General features: G+C 42.3%; 1 protein-coding gene across 3 annotated transcripts in view; it reads right to left on the bottom strand.

Moving 5' to 3' along the window:
- Positions 1-1493: 1493 nt before the first annotated feature.
- Positions 1494-17756, bottom strand: part of LOC137429291 (uncharacterized) — a 45600-nt gene continuing 29337 nt past the window's right edge. For 2 of the 3 annotated variants that reach the window (XM_078779494.1, XM_078779495.1), the window contains exons 3-8: positions 17744-17756; positions 17229-17281; positions 14522-14549; positions 10880-10984; positions 9708-9835; positions 1507-2385 (exon numbers count right to left, since the gene is read on the bottom strand). The exon at positions 17744-17756 is cut by the window's right edge and continues 169 nt beyond it. In XM_078779494.1, coding sequence (XP_078635620.1) covers positions 2095-2385; positions 9708-9835; positions 10880-10984; positions 14522-14549; positions 17229-17281; positions 17744-17756 — 618 coding nt within the window. In that variant the 3' untranslated portion in view covers positions 1507-2094. Of the gene's footprint in view, positions 2386-9707; positions 9836-10879; positions 10985-14521; positions 14550-17228; positions 17282-17743 lie in introns of all 3 variants that reach the window. The other variant, XM_078779493.1, reaches the window with a different exon arrangement.

The raw sequence follows: 17756 nt of genomic DNA, 5'->3' as shown, positions 1-17756 counted from the left end.
AGAGAGTGTTATTTTCTCTTTATCGTTTTAGATTCTCTATCGTTTCTCTTTACCGGAGATTGACTTTGGACTTTCCGTTGAAATATGATATTGTTGTGGATATGGCTCCGAATGGGTAATAAAATGTTTAATATAGCATTATTATTCTATAACAAAAGTATAATTCGTATAACAAAATATGTGAAACCTACCCCAGTGGGTGTCTAAACTTAGAGGACATCCTGCTTGATCTTTATTTCCTGTTCTTATCTTTGGTTTCGCTGTTACATATGCTTTCGAGGTGATCGCTAGGCCCCCAGACCATAGTTTAGGCGGCAAACCAAGGCCCAGACTAAACGAGCCTCTGATGTCATTGGCATGGCCGTGCAGGCCTTGGCCCACCCTTGGGGCAGGCCATCAGCCAATAGCGAATGAGCAGGGTAGGATGAAGTACGACACGGCTCGAGGTTGGTCCCAGAGGTTCTAAAAGTGCGCACAGTGGGCAGAAGTGCAAGAGATGCCCAGGAGATACCAGGCATCAACACCAGGAGGGTGCGATGAGTGGATAGCTAGGCAATGCCACAACTCTTGCACCGCTAAGGGTTCGGCACCACACGGACAATGGTTACTTGGCCAAACGATGAATACCTGTTCCGTGTTCACCTCAGTGCGTCACTCGCCCAGCACAGAGATTCCAATCAGCACGGTAACACAACCTTTGGCGTGGGACCTGACCGTCACTCGCCCAGCATAGAGATTTCGATCAGCACGGTAACACAACCTTGAGCATGGGACCTGACCGTCACTCACCCAGCACGGAGATTTCAATCAGCACGGTAACACAACCTTGAGCATGGGACCTGACCGTCACTCGCCCAGCACAGAGATTTCAATCAGCACGGTAACAAAACCTTGAGCATGGGACCTGACCGTCACTCGCCCAGCACGGAGATTTCAATCAGCACGGTAACACAACCTTGAGCATGGGACCTGACCGTCACTTGCCCAGCACAGAGATTTCAATCAGCACGGTAACACAACCTTGAGCATGGGACCTGACTGCCACTCGCCCAGCACGGAGATTCCAATCAGCACGGTAACACAACCTTTGGCGTGGGACCTGACCGTCACTCGCCCAGCAAAGAGATTCCAATCAGCACGGTAACACAACCTTTGGCGTGGGACCTGACCGTCACTCGCCCAGCACGGAGATTTCAATCAGCACGGTAACACAACCTTTGGCGTGGGACATGACCGTCACTCGCCCAGCACGGAGATTTCAATCAGCACGGTAACACAACCTTTGGCGTGGGACCTGACCGTCAACGCCCAGCACGGAGATTTCAATCAGCACGGTAACACAACCTTGGGCATGGGACCTGACTGGGAATCTTAGGTGAGTGGCTGACGTGGTCGCTACGCAACTCAACGGGTCAGGTAACCAGCTCGATCCATGTGGACCATTACAATATAATGAATAACCAAGATTTACCAAAAAAAAAAAAAAACTTCCTGAAACAAATTGTTCATTGTTTCTAAGATGCAACCACAGTCAAAACGCACGTTTTATTCATATAAAATATATTCAAATTGCATTAAATTAAACAAACATTTCATATTCATGTAAATAGATTATCTTTGTATGTAAAAAAAAACGCACGTTTTATGTACATTTTGTAAGATTTAAGTTTTGGAAGCAGAAATTCTTTGTAACTTTACATTTTTTTGACCTTGATGAGTTACGACAACCTGAATACTGAAAAACCATGATGGCTGAAACAACAACTAGAACGACACTCAGAGAGCAAACCTTCGCCTGGTTGGCCATATCACTCAATGGTGAAGAATCGCTTGAAAAATTATACTAGCCGGATCCGGATCTTCACCAAAATTGAATCGATTCTTCCTTGTCAGACACACAACCGGTCGAACAAGTTTCGTCCAAATCCATCCACAATTTTTTGAGATATCTTGTTCACAAACAAACGGACAAACAGACAGACAGGCAGGGGTGAAAACATAACCTCCATCCATCCACCTTTGGTGGCGGAGGTAACAACAACAACAAGAAGAAGAAAAAAAAAATAGATTTCTGGTCAATCCATTTTCTTTCCGCTATGAAACGAACATTACACCGAAGAACGTGCTGTCTTCATTCGCTACCACTCTTTTTGGCTTTGTGACGTTAACCTGTAATTGGTCGAATTTTTGGAGCTCAAACATGGCGTGGAAAGTGATAGGGCTGACAGAAGGAAGGCCTTCAGCCCCACATTGTGGACTTGAGCTGTGGATAAGTTCACGCTGTTGAAAGGTTGCCTTGTGGGTGTGTTGATGGAGAATGAGATAAACATTTATGGGTTCTTTGTCCTCTTTTCCATCTTTACCCATTATACAGCGTAATGAAATCTGTGGGAGATAAGAGGAAATACAATGATAATGTTTAGGAGAATTTAAAATGTCAGGCACAATGAAGAAGTACATGATTATATTATTTAAAGGAACCTTTTAAAATTAAGTAGTTGATTTTGAAACATCATGTCTGTTAAATTGAAGAAAAGGTTTGGTCCTGTGATCTAAGGTGGTGGGTGGATGTTGGTGGTGGGCTGTGCACATGGGGGTGATCTTGTTGGGGTGGTTTCAAACGGTTGTGGTTGCGATAGGTGCGGCCTGTGATGGGAGTGCTGCGGGTGGAACAAGTGACAGGAGTGCTGTGAGTGTGCACGAAGAGGGTACTGTGGATGAGGGGGGCGCCAGTTCGTGTGTGCCTGATTGTGGGAGTCGGGTGTGGAGGAGACAGGGGGTGACCAGGGAGGTACTTTTTGTGGGGGATGAAGGTATTGAATTTAGACTGATCTCCATTTTATCACAATAATACAAAAAATAGAGTTTGTGTTGTTTTTAGGGGAATGAGGGTAGGGAATATTGATGGAATGTTGAATGACGTTTTGTCGGGTTGTAGGCTGCGAACATTGGTGGTGGTGCATGTGGAGGGTAACGATGTGGGAGGGTCTTTTCAGAAGTTTAAGAGAATATATGAGTTTTAGGGGGAAACATTTCCAGAATTTGGGGTGCAAATGAAGGTGATTTTTTTTTCTCTGGGATTATACCAAAGGTGGGGTCGGTTCAGATTTTGTTAATAGAACGACGGGTGTTTACCAGTGGTTGTTTGGGTGGTGTAGAGGACAGTGGTTTGGGTTTGTGAATACGTGGGGATTACTGTATGGGCATAGTGAGTGGATGAGGTCAGGTGGCAGGGTGCTTAATAGAAGGTGGTTGAGAGGATGCGGAGTTGATATTTGCGATGGTTCTTGAGAAAGAAATTGGGACTTTTTTAGAATAGAGACTGACGATGTGGTTGGAGAGTTGGATAGCTGGAGGTGGTTAATGGAAGGGAAAGTTTGAAGGTGTTGTGCACGAATGCCATGAGATTGAATGGAAAGATGGAAGAGCTGGAACCTAGGATGTATGGCGAGGGGTAAGACATAGTTGCTGTAAGCGAGACATGGTTTAGTGAGCGATCCAACTGGAGGATGGGAATTCAAGACTACAGGGTTTATAAGTGTGAAAGGAAAGAGAAATGGAGAGAAGGTGTGGAAATCTGGGTGAGAGTATTGTATCGAGAAAAAGGGATGACATCAAGAAGAGAATTGATGGAGTGGATTCTGTGTATATAGAGATTAGAGATTGGAAGAATAGTAAGGTAGTTGTCGGATTCCTCGATAGGGCTCCTGATGTGTGGGAAGAGCATGAAAGATGGATATGTGAAGAATTCAGAAAAGCCTGTGATAAGGGTATTGATTATGGGGGATTGTAACTTGCCAGGGATAGATTGGGTACAGGGACAGGGAAAGAGCAGAGCAGATGAGGACTTTCTAGACCTAGTCCAGAAATGATTTTAACCCAGTTTATAGATAGGGCCCACGAATGGGAGTGGTGGACCTCTTTTTGAGTAATGATCCCAATATGGTAGAGCAGGTGGATGTGGGAGACCATCTGCGGAAAAGCGACCACAACATAATAAGCACAACTCTATTATTAAGATGTGAAGATCGGGCTAGTGGTGTGAGGTTATAGGATCTTAGGAGGGCAAACTTTGAGGGTGTGGGAAGTGATTTGGGAGACTTGGATTGGGTAAAGTTAATTAGTGGGTGGTCTGCATCGGATAAATGGGTGACCTCAAAGGAGCAGATTTGTAGGGTTTATATTCGCTATATTCCAATGACGGGTAAGGGTAGAGGCAGCAAGAGATTAGGGTGGTTGAGTGGGGTGGTACATAGTATAATTAAGGGGAAGCAGAAGGTGTTCATTCATACACATACAGTCACGTGGAAAAGTAAGTACACCCCATGTAAGGTTTTGACTTTTTCAACATATTTCAACACACTGCTATTTGATCTTCATTTCAACAATATTGAAAGACAAAGGTGATATAATATAACAAATATCATGAAACATTTACATTTTGTAGTCCATTGTATAATTTAAATAAACATAAATACAAATTTCACATATGGAAAAAGTAAGTACACACCTACATTTATCACGGCTTCAAATACCTAAAATTAGAATCAGGTGCACCAGCTCGGGTGCAAATGATTAGAACATCGTTAGAGAGGATCTTGGAGGAACCTATCTTATTTAAACCTCAGACATTTAGTTTGGTTTGCTCTTTGTTGTTGAAGTGTGCGGCGTCACCATGCCTAGATCAAAAGTGCTCTCTGAGGCCTTCAGAAAGAAGGTTATAGATGCCTACGAGTCTGGGAAGGGATTTAAAAAGATCTCCAAACAATTTGAAATCAATCATTCGATTCTCCGGAAGATCATCTGCAAGTGGAGAAGATTCCAAACAACTGCCAACTTGTTCAGGCCAGGCCGCCCCAGCAAGTTCAGCCCGAGAGCAGACCGCAAGATGCTGAAATAAGTCTCTAAGAACCCCAGAATGTCATCACGGGACCCACAGGTAGCTCTTGCCACTGTTGATGTCAAAGTGCACGAGTCTACCATTAGAAAGAGGCTGCACAAATTTGATCTACATGGAAGGTCTGCCAGGAGGAAACCGTTGCTGTCCAGAAAGAACATCAGGGCAAGACTAAAGTTTGGCAATGAACACCTAGGCAAAGACCAGCACTTCTGGAACAATGTGCTCTGGACAGATGAGTCAAAGGTAGAGCTATTTGGCCACAGTACCAGAAGTCATGTTTGGCGAAAACCAAAGACAGCATTTGACCACAAGAACCTGATACCAACTGTAAAGAATGGTGGTGGAAATATTATGGTTTGGGGCAGCTTTGCTGCATCAGGGCCTGGGCAGCTCACCATCATATAATCCACTATGAATTCTTCATTGTACCAGAGGGTGCTTGAGGATAATGTGAGGCCATCTGTCGATGAGTTGAAGCTCAACCGAAGGTGGACCTTGCAACATGACAATGACCCTAAACATACCAGTAAATCCACCAAGGAATGGCTGAAAAGAAAGAAATGGAGGGTTCGAGAATGGCCAAGTCAAAGCCTGGATCTAAATCCCATCGAGATGTTGTGGGGGGATTTGAAACGAGCTGTGCATGCAAGAAACCCCTCAAACATCGCACAGCTGAAAGAATTCTGCATGGAGGAGTGGGCAAAAATTTCTCCCAGTCGATGTCAGAGACTGGTAGATAGTTATAAGAAACGCCTACTTGAGGTTGTTTCTGCCAAAGGGAGCAATACCACCTATTAGAGCCAATGGTGTACTTACTTTTTCCACATGCGAAATTTGCATTTATGTTTATTTAAATTATACAATGGACTACAAAATGTAAATGTTTCATGATATTTGTTATATTATATCACCTTTATCTATCAATATTGTTAAAATGAAGATCAAATACCTCTATGCTGAAATATGTTGAAAAAGTCAAAACTTTATATGGGGTGTACTTACTTTTTCACGAGACTGTACACACACACACACACACACACACACACACACACACACACACACACACACACACACGCATGCACACACACACACACACACACACAAACAAACACACTTACATACACACACACACATACATACACATACACAAACATACATATACACACACACATACATATACATACACACACACACAAACACATATACACATACATACACAAACACTCATATACATACACACACGCATACATACATACACAAACACATATACATACACACACACATACATACATACACACACATATATATCTACACACACACACACACATACACACACACACACACATATATAGCTACACACATACATACACACACAAACACATATACACATACATACACACACATACATACACAAACACTCATATACATACACAAACATATATATATATATATATACATCTCCCGATTTGTAATCGTGGTGCTGTTTATTGGACATTCGATGTTCGTCTTCTGGAAGACAAATGTTTTATTGATGCTTTTAAAATCTTCTGGGAGACTTTACTCCTGCGGAAAGCTTCCTTCCCTCTCCTCGGACAGTGGTGGGACAACGCAAAAGCCCAGATAAAAATGTTTTGCCAGCAGTGTGGGTCCTTTCATACCAAGAATGATGTTGCTCTTCAATCCCTGCTTACCAAGGAGATTCTAACTTTACAATCCAACCTCTCAGCTTCTAATGCTGAACGGACTAACCTTTTGTTGGCTAAGAAAAAGGCCGTTCTTGCTGAATTGTGTGTAAAGCGAGCTAGAGGAGCTTTGGTCCGGCTCCGAATGGAAAATTTGTGTTTTCTAGATACCTCTTCCAAGTTCTTCTTTGGATTGGAAACCTGAACCAAACGAAGCCAGCAACTAACCTCGCTTCGGACAAAAGAAGGGAGAGTGACATACGATCAAAAATGTATCAGAGGTTCCGCCAAGGAATACTTCTCTGACTTGTACCGTGCCAAGAACATTGATCATGGAATGAGTGACTCTCTGGTTGCCTCTTTGCCCACCTTGTCCGGAACGGCACGCCTACAGTTGGATGTGGAAGTTACTTTGGAAGAACTTTTTCCGCATTGCAAACTTTACCCACTAGCAAGGCGTCAGGCCTAGATGGGATCCCAATGGAACTCTACCAGGCCTTTTGGAACCTTTTGGGTCCTGAACTACTTGATCTTTTAAACGACAGCTTGCGATCTGGCTCGCTTCCCCTCAGTTGTCGCAAGGCTGTACTTGCCCTCATTCCCAAGACAGGAGACCTTCAGAACTTGAAAAACTGGCGTCCAATCTCGTTACTTTGTACTGACTATAAAATATTTTCCAAAGCTCTTGCAAACCGCCTCAAGCCGGTGATTGGGGAGATTGTACACCCCGACCAATCCTACTGCATTCCCAAAAGGACTATACATGATAGTATTTTTATCGTTCGCGACATTATCGATATTTGTACCATTGAACAAAGGAATGTTGGTTTGGTTTTCCTCTACCAAGAAAAAGCTTTTGATGCAATTGATCATTTTAATCTCTTTTCTGTTTTACGGGGCTTTGGTATCGGGGAAATTTTTATCTCTTACACTAAATTATTGTATAACAATACTTTTCGTTTGTTAAAAGTAAATAATACTTTATGCCAGCCATTCTCTGTTTGTAGAGGAATTCGCCAAGAGTGCCCCTTGTCTGGTCTTTTGTACTCCCTTTCAGTTGAGCCTTTGCTTATTCGATTGCGTGCGCGCCTTCTTGGTTTTGCCCCCCTTCCAGCAGTAAACCCGGTCAAGACAATTGCTTACGCAGATGACCTGTGCGTAATTGTTCGCTCTGATGAAGATGTTTCTTCCTTGGTTCATTGTGTCCAGGAGTTTAGCTCGGCAAGCTCTGCAAAAATCAACTGGCTCAAGAGCAATACTCTCTACTTGGGTCCGCAAAGTGATGCCCCTCCTCCAACCTTGCCCGGCCAGCTTGTGTGGGCACGAGACGGGATACACTATCTCGGGGTCTCTCTTGGCACTCCGGACTTCGTCTCGAAGAACAGGGAAACACTCATAACTAAAACTGAGCAGCGGCTTCTAAAATGGAAAGGTTTACTGAATCAGCTCTCTTATCGGGGTCGCACCCTGATAATAAACAATCTTGCGGCATCAATGCTGTGGCATAAGCTTAAGGCACTACAAGCCCCAGCTTTTATTCTTTAAAAACTCTCAAGTGTTTTTATTGACTTTTTGGGGGGGCGGGGGGGGGGAACACTGGCTCCGGTCAGGCGTGCTAAGCCTGCCCGTCGCTGAAGGTGGACAGGGGTTGGTCGATGTCAACAGTAAGGTGATGGCTTTTCGCCTCCTCTCACTATGCCGGCTTCTGTACACGGATGTCCCGTGGAAAGCTTTTGCTCACTGCCTACTTAGGCAAGCCGGGAGACTTGGTTTTGACCAGCAGCTCTTTCCCATCAACATCAAGAGCGTTGACTCAACTTTGGTCCCTCTGTTCTACAGGAGCATGCTGGAAGCATGGCAGGCGATTCAGTTTCAGCGTGATACATGTGATTATTCCCTCCCAATGTTTTTAAATGAGCCAGTCTTTTTAAACCCAGTTTTTAAAGGGGTCTGTAGTGACCGATCTTTTATGCAAAAATTTATTGATATTGATTGCACTAAGGTCAAAAACTTTCGAGACCCTTTTCTCCATAAATGGAAGTCAGCAGCTGACGTTGCTGTGGCTACTGGTGTTCGTTCTATCAGAGTCATTGGGAGGATCTTCTCTCTGATGTTACGCCTTTTTAAACAAACCGGGCTAAAATGGGACCCACTGGTGGAAGCTAACCCTCCTTTGTCCCAATGCCCCTTTCCAAAACTTTTAATTTCTTTCCAAGGTCTTATTCCTTTTAATACAATGGAGAAATCCTCTGTTTATTCCATGTGTGTTGAAATTATTGTTCCCTGTAAACCGACAGAACCACAAACACACTGGAGACCTCTGCTCCAAATTGGCGCTGCCGCAACAATCAAATGGCTCACCATGTATAGAGCACCCATTGTCAAACGCACTGGGGACCTGCAATGGCGACTGGCACATTATATTTTATCTTCAAACGTTTTATCTCACCGCATATGCCCTGACAACTCGGAAATGTGTCCCTTCTGTGATGTCCCTGAAACTGTTTTTCATGCTTTTATTGAATGTACGAGGTTGGCTCCTCTTTTTTCAGTTTTATCACGTGTGATTGAATGGCTAGGCTTGGCTTTCACACATTGTGTTTTTATGTTTGGCTTTAATATTTCTTACCGGTGTAAAGAGGAATGTATTTCAGCCAACTGTCTGTTTGCGGAGGCAAAACTTGCTATTTATTTATCAGGAAAGGACAAAATGCAAACCATTCGTGCACTACTTTTATCTGATGATGATGTTGTTATGATTTTCAAAGGTCTAGTTACGTCTCGTTTACATCTGGAGCTTGAATTCATTGAATGTACACTTTTCTCACAGCGATGGTGCGTGAAGGAATCCCTTTGCAGCTTGGTTGATGGTGTCCTCCAAGTTAATTTGTAAATTCTAGTCCTTGCTCTCATGTAACCCCCATCTTTATTATCTTTATTCATATTCTTTCTTTCTTTTTCTTTCTTTCTTTCTTTCTTTCTTTCTTTCTCTCTCTCTCTCTCTCTCGCTCTCGCTCTCTCTCTCTCTCACTCTCTCTCTCTCTCTCTCTCTCTCTCTCACTCTCTCTCTCTCTCTCTCTCTCTCACTCTCTCTCACTCTCACTCTCACTCTCACTCTCACTCACCTGTGCATACACCCTGTAGATGCCCTTTCTGGCAATCTCAACTCGTTTTCCATGATGCACCAAAGCTATATTCTGGATAAATGCCCTCCCAATATGACTTTCCCATGACAGTACTTCCTTTGCACCTCCTAAAACACACAAAAAGGAAGGGGAGAAAAAACAAAGTTTGGGGATTGGAGAATTTCAATGGTGATATTTGTTTCCAAAACAAACTTCGAAAACAACAATTTTATTCGTGGCCATTTCAGACTGTTAGCCTTCTATTTTTTTTTCAATAATTTTCATACAAAGTGAACATCATGATAAAACTCTTGGATCAACCAACAAGGGCACCATGCGTGCCTCCAGTGACGGCCAGGAGGAAAGACCTTTTGCTGTGCGGTTATCAAGTGTAGGCAAAGCAAATAGTTGCCAATTGTGCTATTTCCGTCTTTTAGATTATTTTGGCTTGAAATGATCTCGAGGTTAAAAACAAAGCATCAACATGACCAGTTTTGAAATCTCGATATAAAACAGAACTTTGAATGGTAATCAAACGCAAAATGTTAATCAAAAACTTTTTTGAAATTCCGACTTCTTTCCTGGAAGTCCTAGCAATGTCCTGTGTTTGTTTTTTTACCTCCCCCACCTCCCCTTCCCCCCCCTTCCCATGCCTCCTCCCCCCAAGCCCTCTCCCTCCCACAGATCTCCCGATGTCCCTGTTCTCTGCTGTTGTACTTGTGTGCTTCCCTCTCGCTCCCCATCTTGTCTCCCGCTCCCTTTATCATGTTTTATGTGTCAGTTTGTCTTTTTGTGATTAATGTTAGCTCTTACACGAGCCTCGATCTTGTATACAAAAAAAAGAAAAAGATTTTCATGGCAAATAGATGTGAACAAAGGGGAAAGGGTGCAGAGCAAGTCAAACGTTGGAGGGAAGATGAAGAATAAAAAAAAACAGAGGATAGTCTTGTAAATATACATGAATAAAGCTGTCAGTTAATGTCATTGGTTCTGATAGAAACAGTAAGATGAGGATTGGAAAAGAGCAAAGTGAAAACAATATTAGTAGTATTTCAAAAGGGCAAGTGCGGAGAAAGCAGAGCTGTGGAGGAGGCTTTAGGTGAAACTACCAGAGAAGAGGTGAGATCTAAACACTAGGAGGTAGGAGGGAATAATCGGTGAGAATTTCCTACCTCTGTACGGAGATGTCGGAGTAAGATGAGCCACAGGAAGTCCTTGGTCTCTTTGTGCAATATGTGCGTCCACCACCATTTTCACCATATCTTCCATCTCCTTATCTGTGACAAATGTTAGAGCGAGTCATGATATTGATTATCTGCCAACCATCGTTATCACTTCAATCACTTGCACTGCTTATTTGAGGGCCATTTCAAGAGGTTTGCGTAGGATCTTGCGGAACTGCAGTTTACAGTTGGTGTATGGTTTTTGCAAGTGATTTTTCACCATTGAAAAATAGGGCCAAAAACTATATGTACTGCAGCTTGATATTTCAAAAAGTTGTGGACGAGTTATTCCAAAACTTGGTGCTTGAGTTGGTTAGGCGATAAGAACAAGCCAATTCGATTTGGTTCAGGTCCGAATCCAGATCCGGCCTATTGGTGGGATACAAAATGTAAACTGTGCAGTCTAGCAGAGGTACCCACCCTACCAAGTGCCGTTCTAGTTATTTATGTAATTTGATTGTGTTGTTGTGTGTAATTCTTGGGGAAAATGCCAGAGGCATAGAAAAGGCCCCTTTATATGGTATGTGCCATGTGGAAAAGTTCCATAGCTTATAGAAAATGTCGAATAACAGAAAATAAGGGAATTCAAAAAAATCTCGTGTGCATGCTGGACTACCCTTGTGTTCTTAGGAGGAACCAAGTAATGCTGTAGAAAGTTCATATAAAGGGGCACCCTACATCCAGCAAATAAAATACATTTACTTCTTCATGCAGGTGTATGAATTAAATTGGTTTCCCTTTAAATGAACTTTTCTACAGCATTACTTGGTTTTAGTTAGAACATCATATTTTAGAACATCTATATTTATATAATATATATGTATATATGTATATATGTATATATATGGCACCAAATGATATTATAATTATATAATATCTATATACATATATACCATAATATATATATATATATATTTTTTTATATATATATATATATATATATATATATATATATATATATATATATATACATATATATATATATATATATATATATATATATATATATATATACACTACCAGTCAAAAGTTTTAGAACACCTCAATTTTTCCAGTTTTTATTGAAATTTAAGCAATTCAAGTCCAGTGAATCACCTGAAATGGTACAAAGGTAAGCAATAAACTGCTCGAGGTTAAAAAAAAAGGTATAGGTTAGCAAAAACGGGAAAATAATGTAAATTGCACAGTTTTTTTGTAAAAAGAAAAAGAAAAAAAAGACCTTCTTCAGGGAACAAGTAATGGTTTAACAACTTACAGCTGTTCTGCAGCAATGTAAGTAAATGAAGCCTTGAAAGTTGATGCAAACAATTCCTACAGGTGTCCCAACCTCTGCTGATTACTTGATTACAAACCCCCTGTCTGTATAAAAGCAGTATTGGAACAGACTGTTATTACACCCTCTGAAGCATATTTGGACAACTGGAGGAAACTCTGACAGGAAGAGGTCTGGCAGACCCAAAGCGACAACAGAATCAGAAGACAAGTTTCTGAGAGTCAACAGCTTGCGTGATAGGCGGCTCACAGGACAACAGCTTCAAGCACAGCTTAACACTGGTCGAAGTAAGCAAGTCTCAGTTTCAACTGTGAAGAGAAGACTTCAAGCTGCAGGTTTGACAGGTCGAGTGGCAGTAAGAAAGCCATTGCTAAGATGGCAAAATAAGAAAAAGAGGCTTGCCTGGGCCATGAAGCACCGCCAGTGGACTAACGAAGACTGGAAGAAGGTCTTATGGACCGATGAATCAAAATTTGAAATCTTTGGTTCATCACGCAGGGTTTTTGTACACCGTCGAGTAGGTGAAAGGATGGTTCCTCAGTGTGACACCAACTGTCAAACATGGAGGAGGAAGCGTGATGGTCTGGGGCTCTTTTGCTGGATCCAGAGCTGGCGACTTGCACAGAGTGACTGGCACCCTGAACCAAAAGGTCTACCACAGCATTTTGCAGCGCCATGCAATACCCTCTAGTGTACGCCTTGTTGCTCAGGGATTCATCCTACAGCAAGATAATGACCCTAAACACACCTCCAGGCTATGTCAAAACTACCTTCGAGGAAAAGAACAAGACAGAAGGCTTCAAATCATGGAATGGCCAGCACAGTCTCCAGACGTAAACCCCATCGAGCTGGTTTGGGATGAACTGGACAGAAGGGTGAAAGCAAAGCAACCTACAAGTGCAACACATTTGTGGGAACTTCTGCAACAGTGTTGGGAAGAACTTCCCGAACAATATTTGATTTCCATTGTAGAAAGAATGCCACGAGTGTGTTCGGCGGTTATATTTGCAAAAGGTGGCTAATTTGCCGAGTCAAAAATTTAAATTAAATTTTGTTAAACAAAATGATTCTATGATTTCTTTTTTTATCTCCAATTGTTTATTTGTTCTATGCTTAATTTCAGAGTACATTGAGACATTAAACTGCATAAATCAGACAAACAGTTGCTGAGAAACTCATATTTATTCTGTGCGGACAAACAGACAGACAAAGAAACGGACTCAAATGCAATACCCTTTCGCCTGGCGAGGGTAACAAACAAAACTCATGATAATAACATAATATAAATGTTATTTCAAAACAATGTTAATACTAATATTCCCATCCCCAAGGGGTTTTTTGTCCTTGAACAAACGCTGCGTTAAGTTGTATAAACAACATGTCGTGAAAAACCCTCTACCAAAATGAAATGAATGATCGTTTTAAGGCCATTTTCCCCGCTGGAGCGTGCGTTAGCCTTGCGGGCCCCATGACAATCATGGTTCCCTGTTTGAGGAAATGTTTTTATGGCCGGATGCCCTTCCTGACGCCAACCCTCAGCGCCTCTTACGACACGCAGGGATACGGTGTACCTATTCTAAATCGGGGTACACACCGGGATCATTCATCCCAGCAAGCTGGTACTCAATTTCCCGACCTCGGAAGGATGACAGGCTGAGTCAACCCCCCTGGCGTTAATTCAGCGATCGATCGGGATTCGAACCCAGGATCCTAGGGTCCCAAGCCGGCACCCTAACCGCTAAGCCAACACCGTGGAAAACCCTCTGCCATAAGTAAAAAATTATTATAAACCACAAACACGTATGATTACCTTTTGAAACAGTCACTCCTGCTGTTTAACACTAAACTGAAAGAGAGGAAACCCAGGGTATGTTAAATTTCCAAGCACCAAACGAGCACTTCCCAAGCCAGCTGCTCCTTATCAACGGTTTTGAATGGAGTGCTTGCTTGAATGCTTCAGCCGATTGGCGAGCGCTCTACAAGAAACTTGGTAACTGACTAACCTCCCCTTCCCCGCCATTCTTGAGGCCCGAGCCCAGATCTACTGCAATCTATATACCCCAGAGAGGATAATAACGTGACCCTTACTGCCGCTCCCATAGGGAGCGGGTGTACTTGTGAGGAAAATTGGCTTTTGTCGGTCTCTCTCATTTTTCACTACCAAAGTTAGATTGGGATTTTCAACGATATCTGATAAACACGAAATCGCCGTCATCTGATCATTATGAATGATAGTTCCACCATCACCAAAAATAACTGGCAGATTATCACAAATGCAGATACATCATTAGGAAACATAATGCAGAGACATTACTTACATTTTGTTTCTTCCACTCCTTGAATTTGCTGAAAAGGTAAAGAACACAAATTATAATCTCAAAAAATGTGGACAGGTGACACGATTTTAAATAATGTGATAATGACTTAATTTAGGTGAAACTCCACGAGATCTCATTAAATGAAGGTGAATAATTCATTCAACGTAGTTGGGGGTTACAGATTATTTGTGGATAATAACAAGTGAGATGTCAAATCAACAGGGGAGATGATGATAATGATGTTGTGAGTGGTGGTGGTTTGTTACAGCATGTGACTGTTGGTTGCATCATTTTCTGGTGGCATAGTTGCCACTGATGCAAAGCCTTATATTATGTAAACTGTGCAGTCTAGCGGAGGTATCCACCCTACCAAGTGCCGTTATAGTTATTTATGTAATTTGATTGTGTTGTTGTGTGTAATTCTTGGGGAAAATGCCAGGGGCATAGAAAAGGCCCCTTTATATGGTATGTGCCATGTGGAAAAGTTCCATAGCTTATAGAAAATGTCGAATAACAGAAAATAAGGGACATTCAAAAAAAATCTCGTGTGCATGCTGGACTACCCTTGTGTTCTTAGGAGGAACCAAGTAATGCTGTAGAAAAGTTCATATAAAGGGGCACCCTACATCCAGCAAATAAAATACATTTACCATGATTACCAATCAGCGGGTAGTAATTTTGCCGTCCTCGGAAGGATGACAGGCTGAGTCAACCCCATCTGGTGTTGGCTCAACGGCATGACAGGGGCTCGAACTCTGGACCCTAAGATCTCAAGCGACCAACCTAAACCATTAAGCCAACACCAGGCTTGATGTTGTGACGAGTGATTCGAATTTAAATTTCATGAGAATTACATTTATTTGGCAAAGAATGAATTGCAAAAGTGAGGATACTAAGGTTAGAAGATTATATATATATATATATATATATATATATATATATATATATATATATATATATATATATATATATATATATATATAATATATATATATATATATATATATATATATATATACACATACATGACATTACCAGTAGTATGCGGACACCCCTTCTAATTAGTGGATTGGCAAGCACACAGCCATGCAATCTCCATAGACAAACATTGGCAGTAGAATGGGCCGTACTGAAGAGCTCAGTGACTTTCAATGTGGCACCATCATAGGATGCCACCTTTCCAACAAGTCAGTTCGTCAAATTTCTGCCCTGCTGGAGCTGCCCTGGTCAACTGTAAGTGCGGTTATTGTGAAGTGGAAACATCTAGGAGCAACAACAGCTCAGCCCCAAAGTGGTAGGCCACACAAGCTCACAGAATGGGACCGCTGGGTGCTGAAACGCGTAGCGCATAAAAATAGTCCTGTCCTTAGTTGCTACACTCACTACTGAGTTCCAAACTGCCTCTGGAAGCAACGTCAGCACAACAACTGTTCGTTGGGGGCTTCATGAAATGGGATTCCATGGCCGGGCAGCCGCACACAAGCCAAAGATCACCATGCGCAATGCCAAACGTCGGCTGGAGTGGTGTAAAGCTCGCCACCATTGGTCTCTGGAGCAGTGGAAACACGTTCTCTGGAGTGATGAATCACGCTTCACCATCAGGCAGTCCTGCGGACGAATCTGGGTTTGGCGGATGCCAGGAGAACACTACCTGTCCAAAGCATCATGCCAACTGTAAAGTTTTGTTGATGAGGAATAATGGTCTGGGGCTGTTTTTCATGGTCCGGGCTGGGCCCCTTAGTTCCAGTGAAGGGAATCTTAATGCTAAAGCATACAATGACATTCTAGACGATTGTGTGCTTCCAACTTTGTGGCAACAGTTTGGGGAAGGCCCTTTCCTGTTTCAGCATGACAATGCCCCCGTGCACAAAGCGAGGCCCATACAGAAATGGTTTGTCGAGATCAGTGTGGAAGAACTTGACTGGCCTGCACAGAGCCCTGACCTCAACCATCGAAACCTTTGGGATGAATTGGAATGCCGACTGCAAGCCAGGCATAATCGCCCATCATCAGTGCCTGACCTCACTAATGCTCTTGTGGCTGAATGGAATCAAATCCCGCAGCAATGTTTGAACATCTCGTGGAAAGCTTTCCCAGAAGAATGGAGGCTGTTATAGCAGCAAAAGGTCGGACCAACTCCATATTAATGGCCATGATTTTGGAATGAGATGTTCGATGTTCGCGTGTCCACATACTTTTGGTCATGTAGTGTATATATATATGTGCCATTGTCTCTCTGTGGCTCTGTCTGCCTTGTTCCGTATGTACAGCCACATCTTTTAAGTTACAAACTCCAAACCCAGGGTACAAGTACAACTTTGTGTGGAGGTAAGGTAACATCGGCCATGTGGCCGTGGCCTCACGCGACGGTGTGGGGGCATGGAGGGGGAATAATTATCCTTGTAAATGTATACCATGTAGCAGCACCTGGTGGTGGTGACAGAGGGTATTACAATTTCCTTTTTTTTTTTTACTTTGGCAACATTGAGGTTAAAACACTCTTCGCATGGGTAAATTAACCAGAGGGAGCTGGGGATATTGTGTGGAGGAAATATTTCCAGCGGCAAGGACGTGCGGCTGGGATGAGGGGGGTGGGAGGAGGGGTTGTGTCTGTCTCTGTCTTTTAATTAAATCCTTCCAGCGAAGTGACGGGTACTTTTGCAGTACAGCATAAGTGTTTTCTAGATGCAATGGATAAAGGAAGAACCTTTTCTGCAAAAGGAGCTGATTGTTTTCTTTTATTCGCCAGGTCAGCACAAACTAGAAAAAACAAAACAAAAAAAACAACAGCATTAAACACAAAGCGATAAGGCTCCATTATCTGCATGAATATTTTCAGGTGAACTAAATAAGACATTCAAGACCATTGCATGATATTTGTATAAATTTAATGCAATGAAAAATATATTTGTTGCAGCAAATGAAATATCATCATCAAATAGGTTTGAATGTCATACGATAGCTTTTCGAACATTCTGTCCTGTTTTGTACTTTTCTCGATAAAGATTTTGTTCTACAAACATCTTTCATGCCCATCAAGGTGTAGAATATAAAAGCCATTTCACTTTGCATTAAAACTCATAAAGTTTTATGTCCAAGGAACTTATTATACTGAGCGGAATATCTCATTGCCTGGGACTACTGTGCATTTCTCTTGGAAGAATCACTGGATGGAAAGAGAAGAGACGACTATGTTGTAAATAAAGAAATGGTGAACCTTACCGAGTTGTCTCTC

The sequence above is a fragment of the Myxine glutinosa genome, chromosome 6 (assembly GCF_964187855.1).
Source record: "Myxine glutinosa chromosome 6, kmMyxGlut1.1, whole genome shotgun sequence".
Lineage (NCBI taxonomy): Eukaryota > Metazoa > Chordata > Myxini > Myxiniformes > Myxinidae > Myxine > Myxine glutinosa.
The sequence above is the reverse complement of the archived record's forward strand: the minus strand, read 5'-3'. Positions and strand labels throughout refer to the sequence as shown.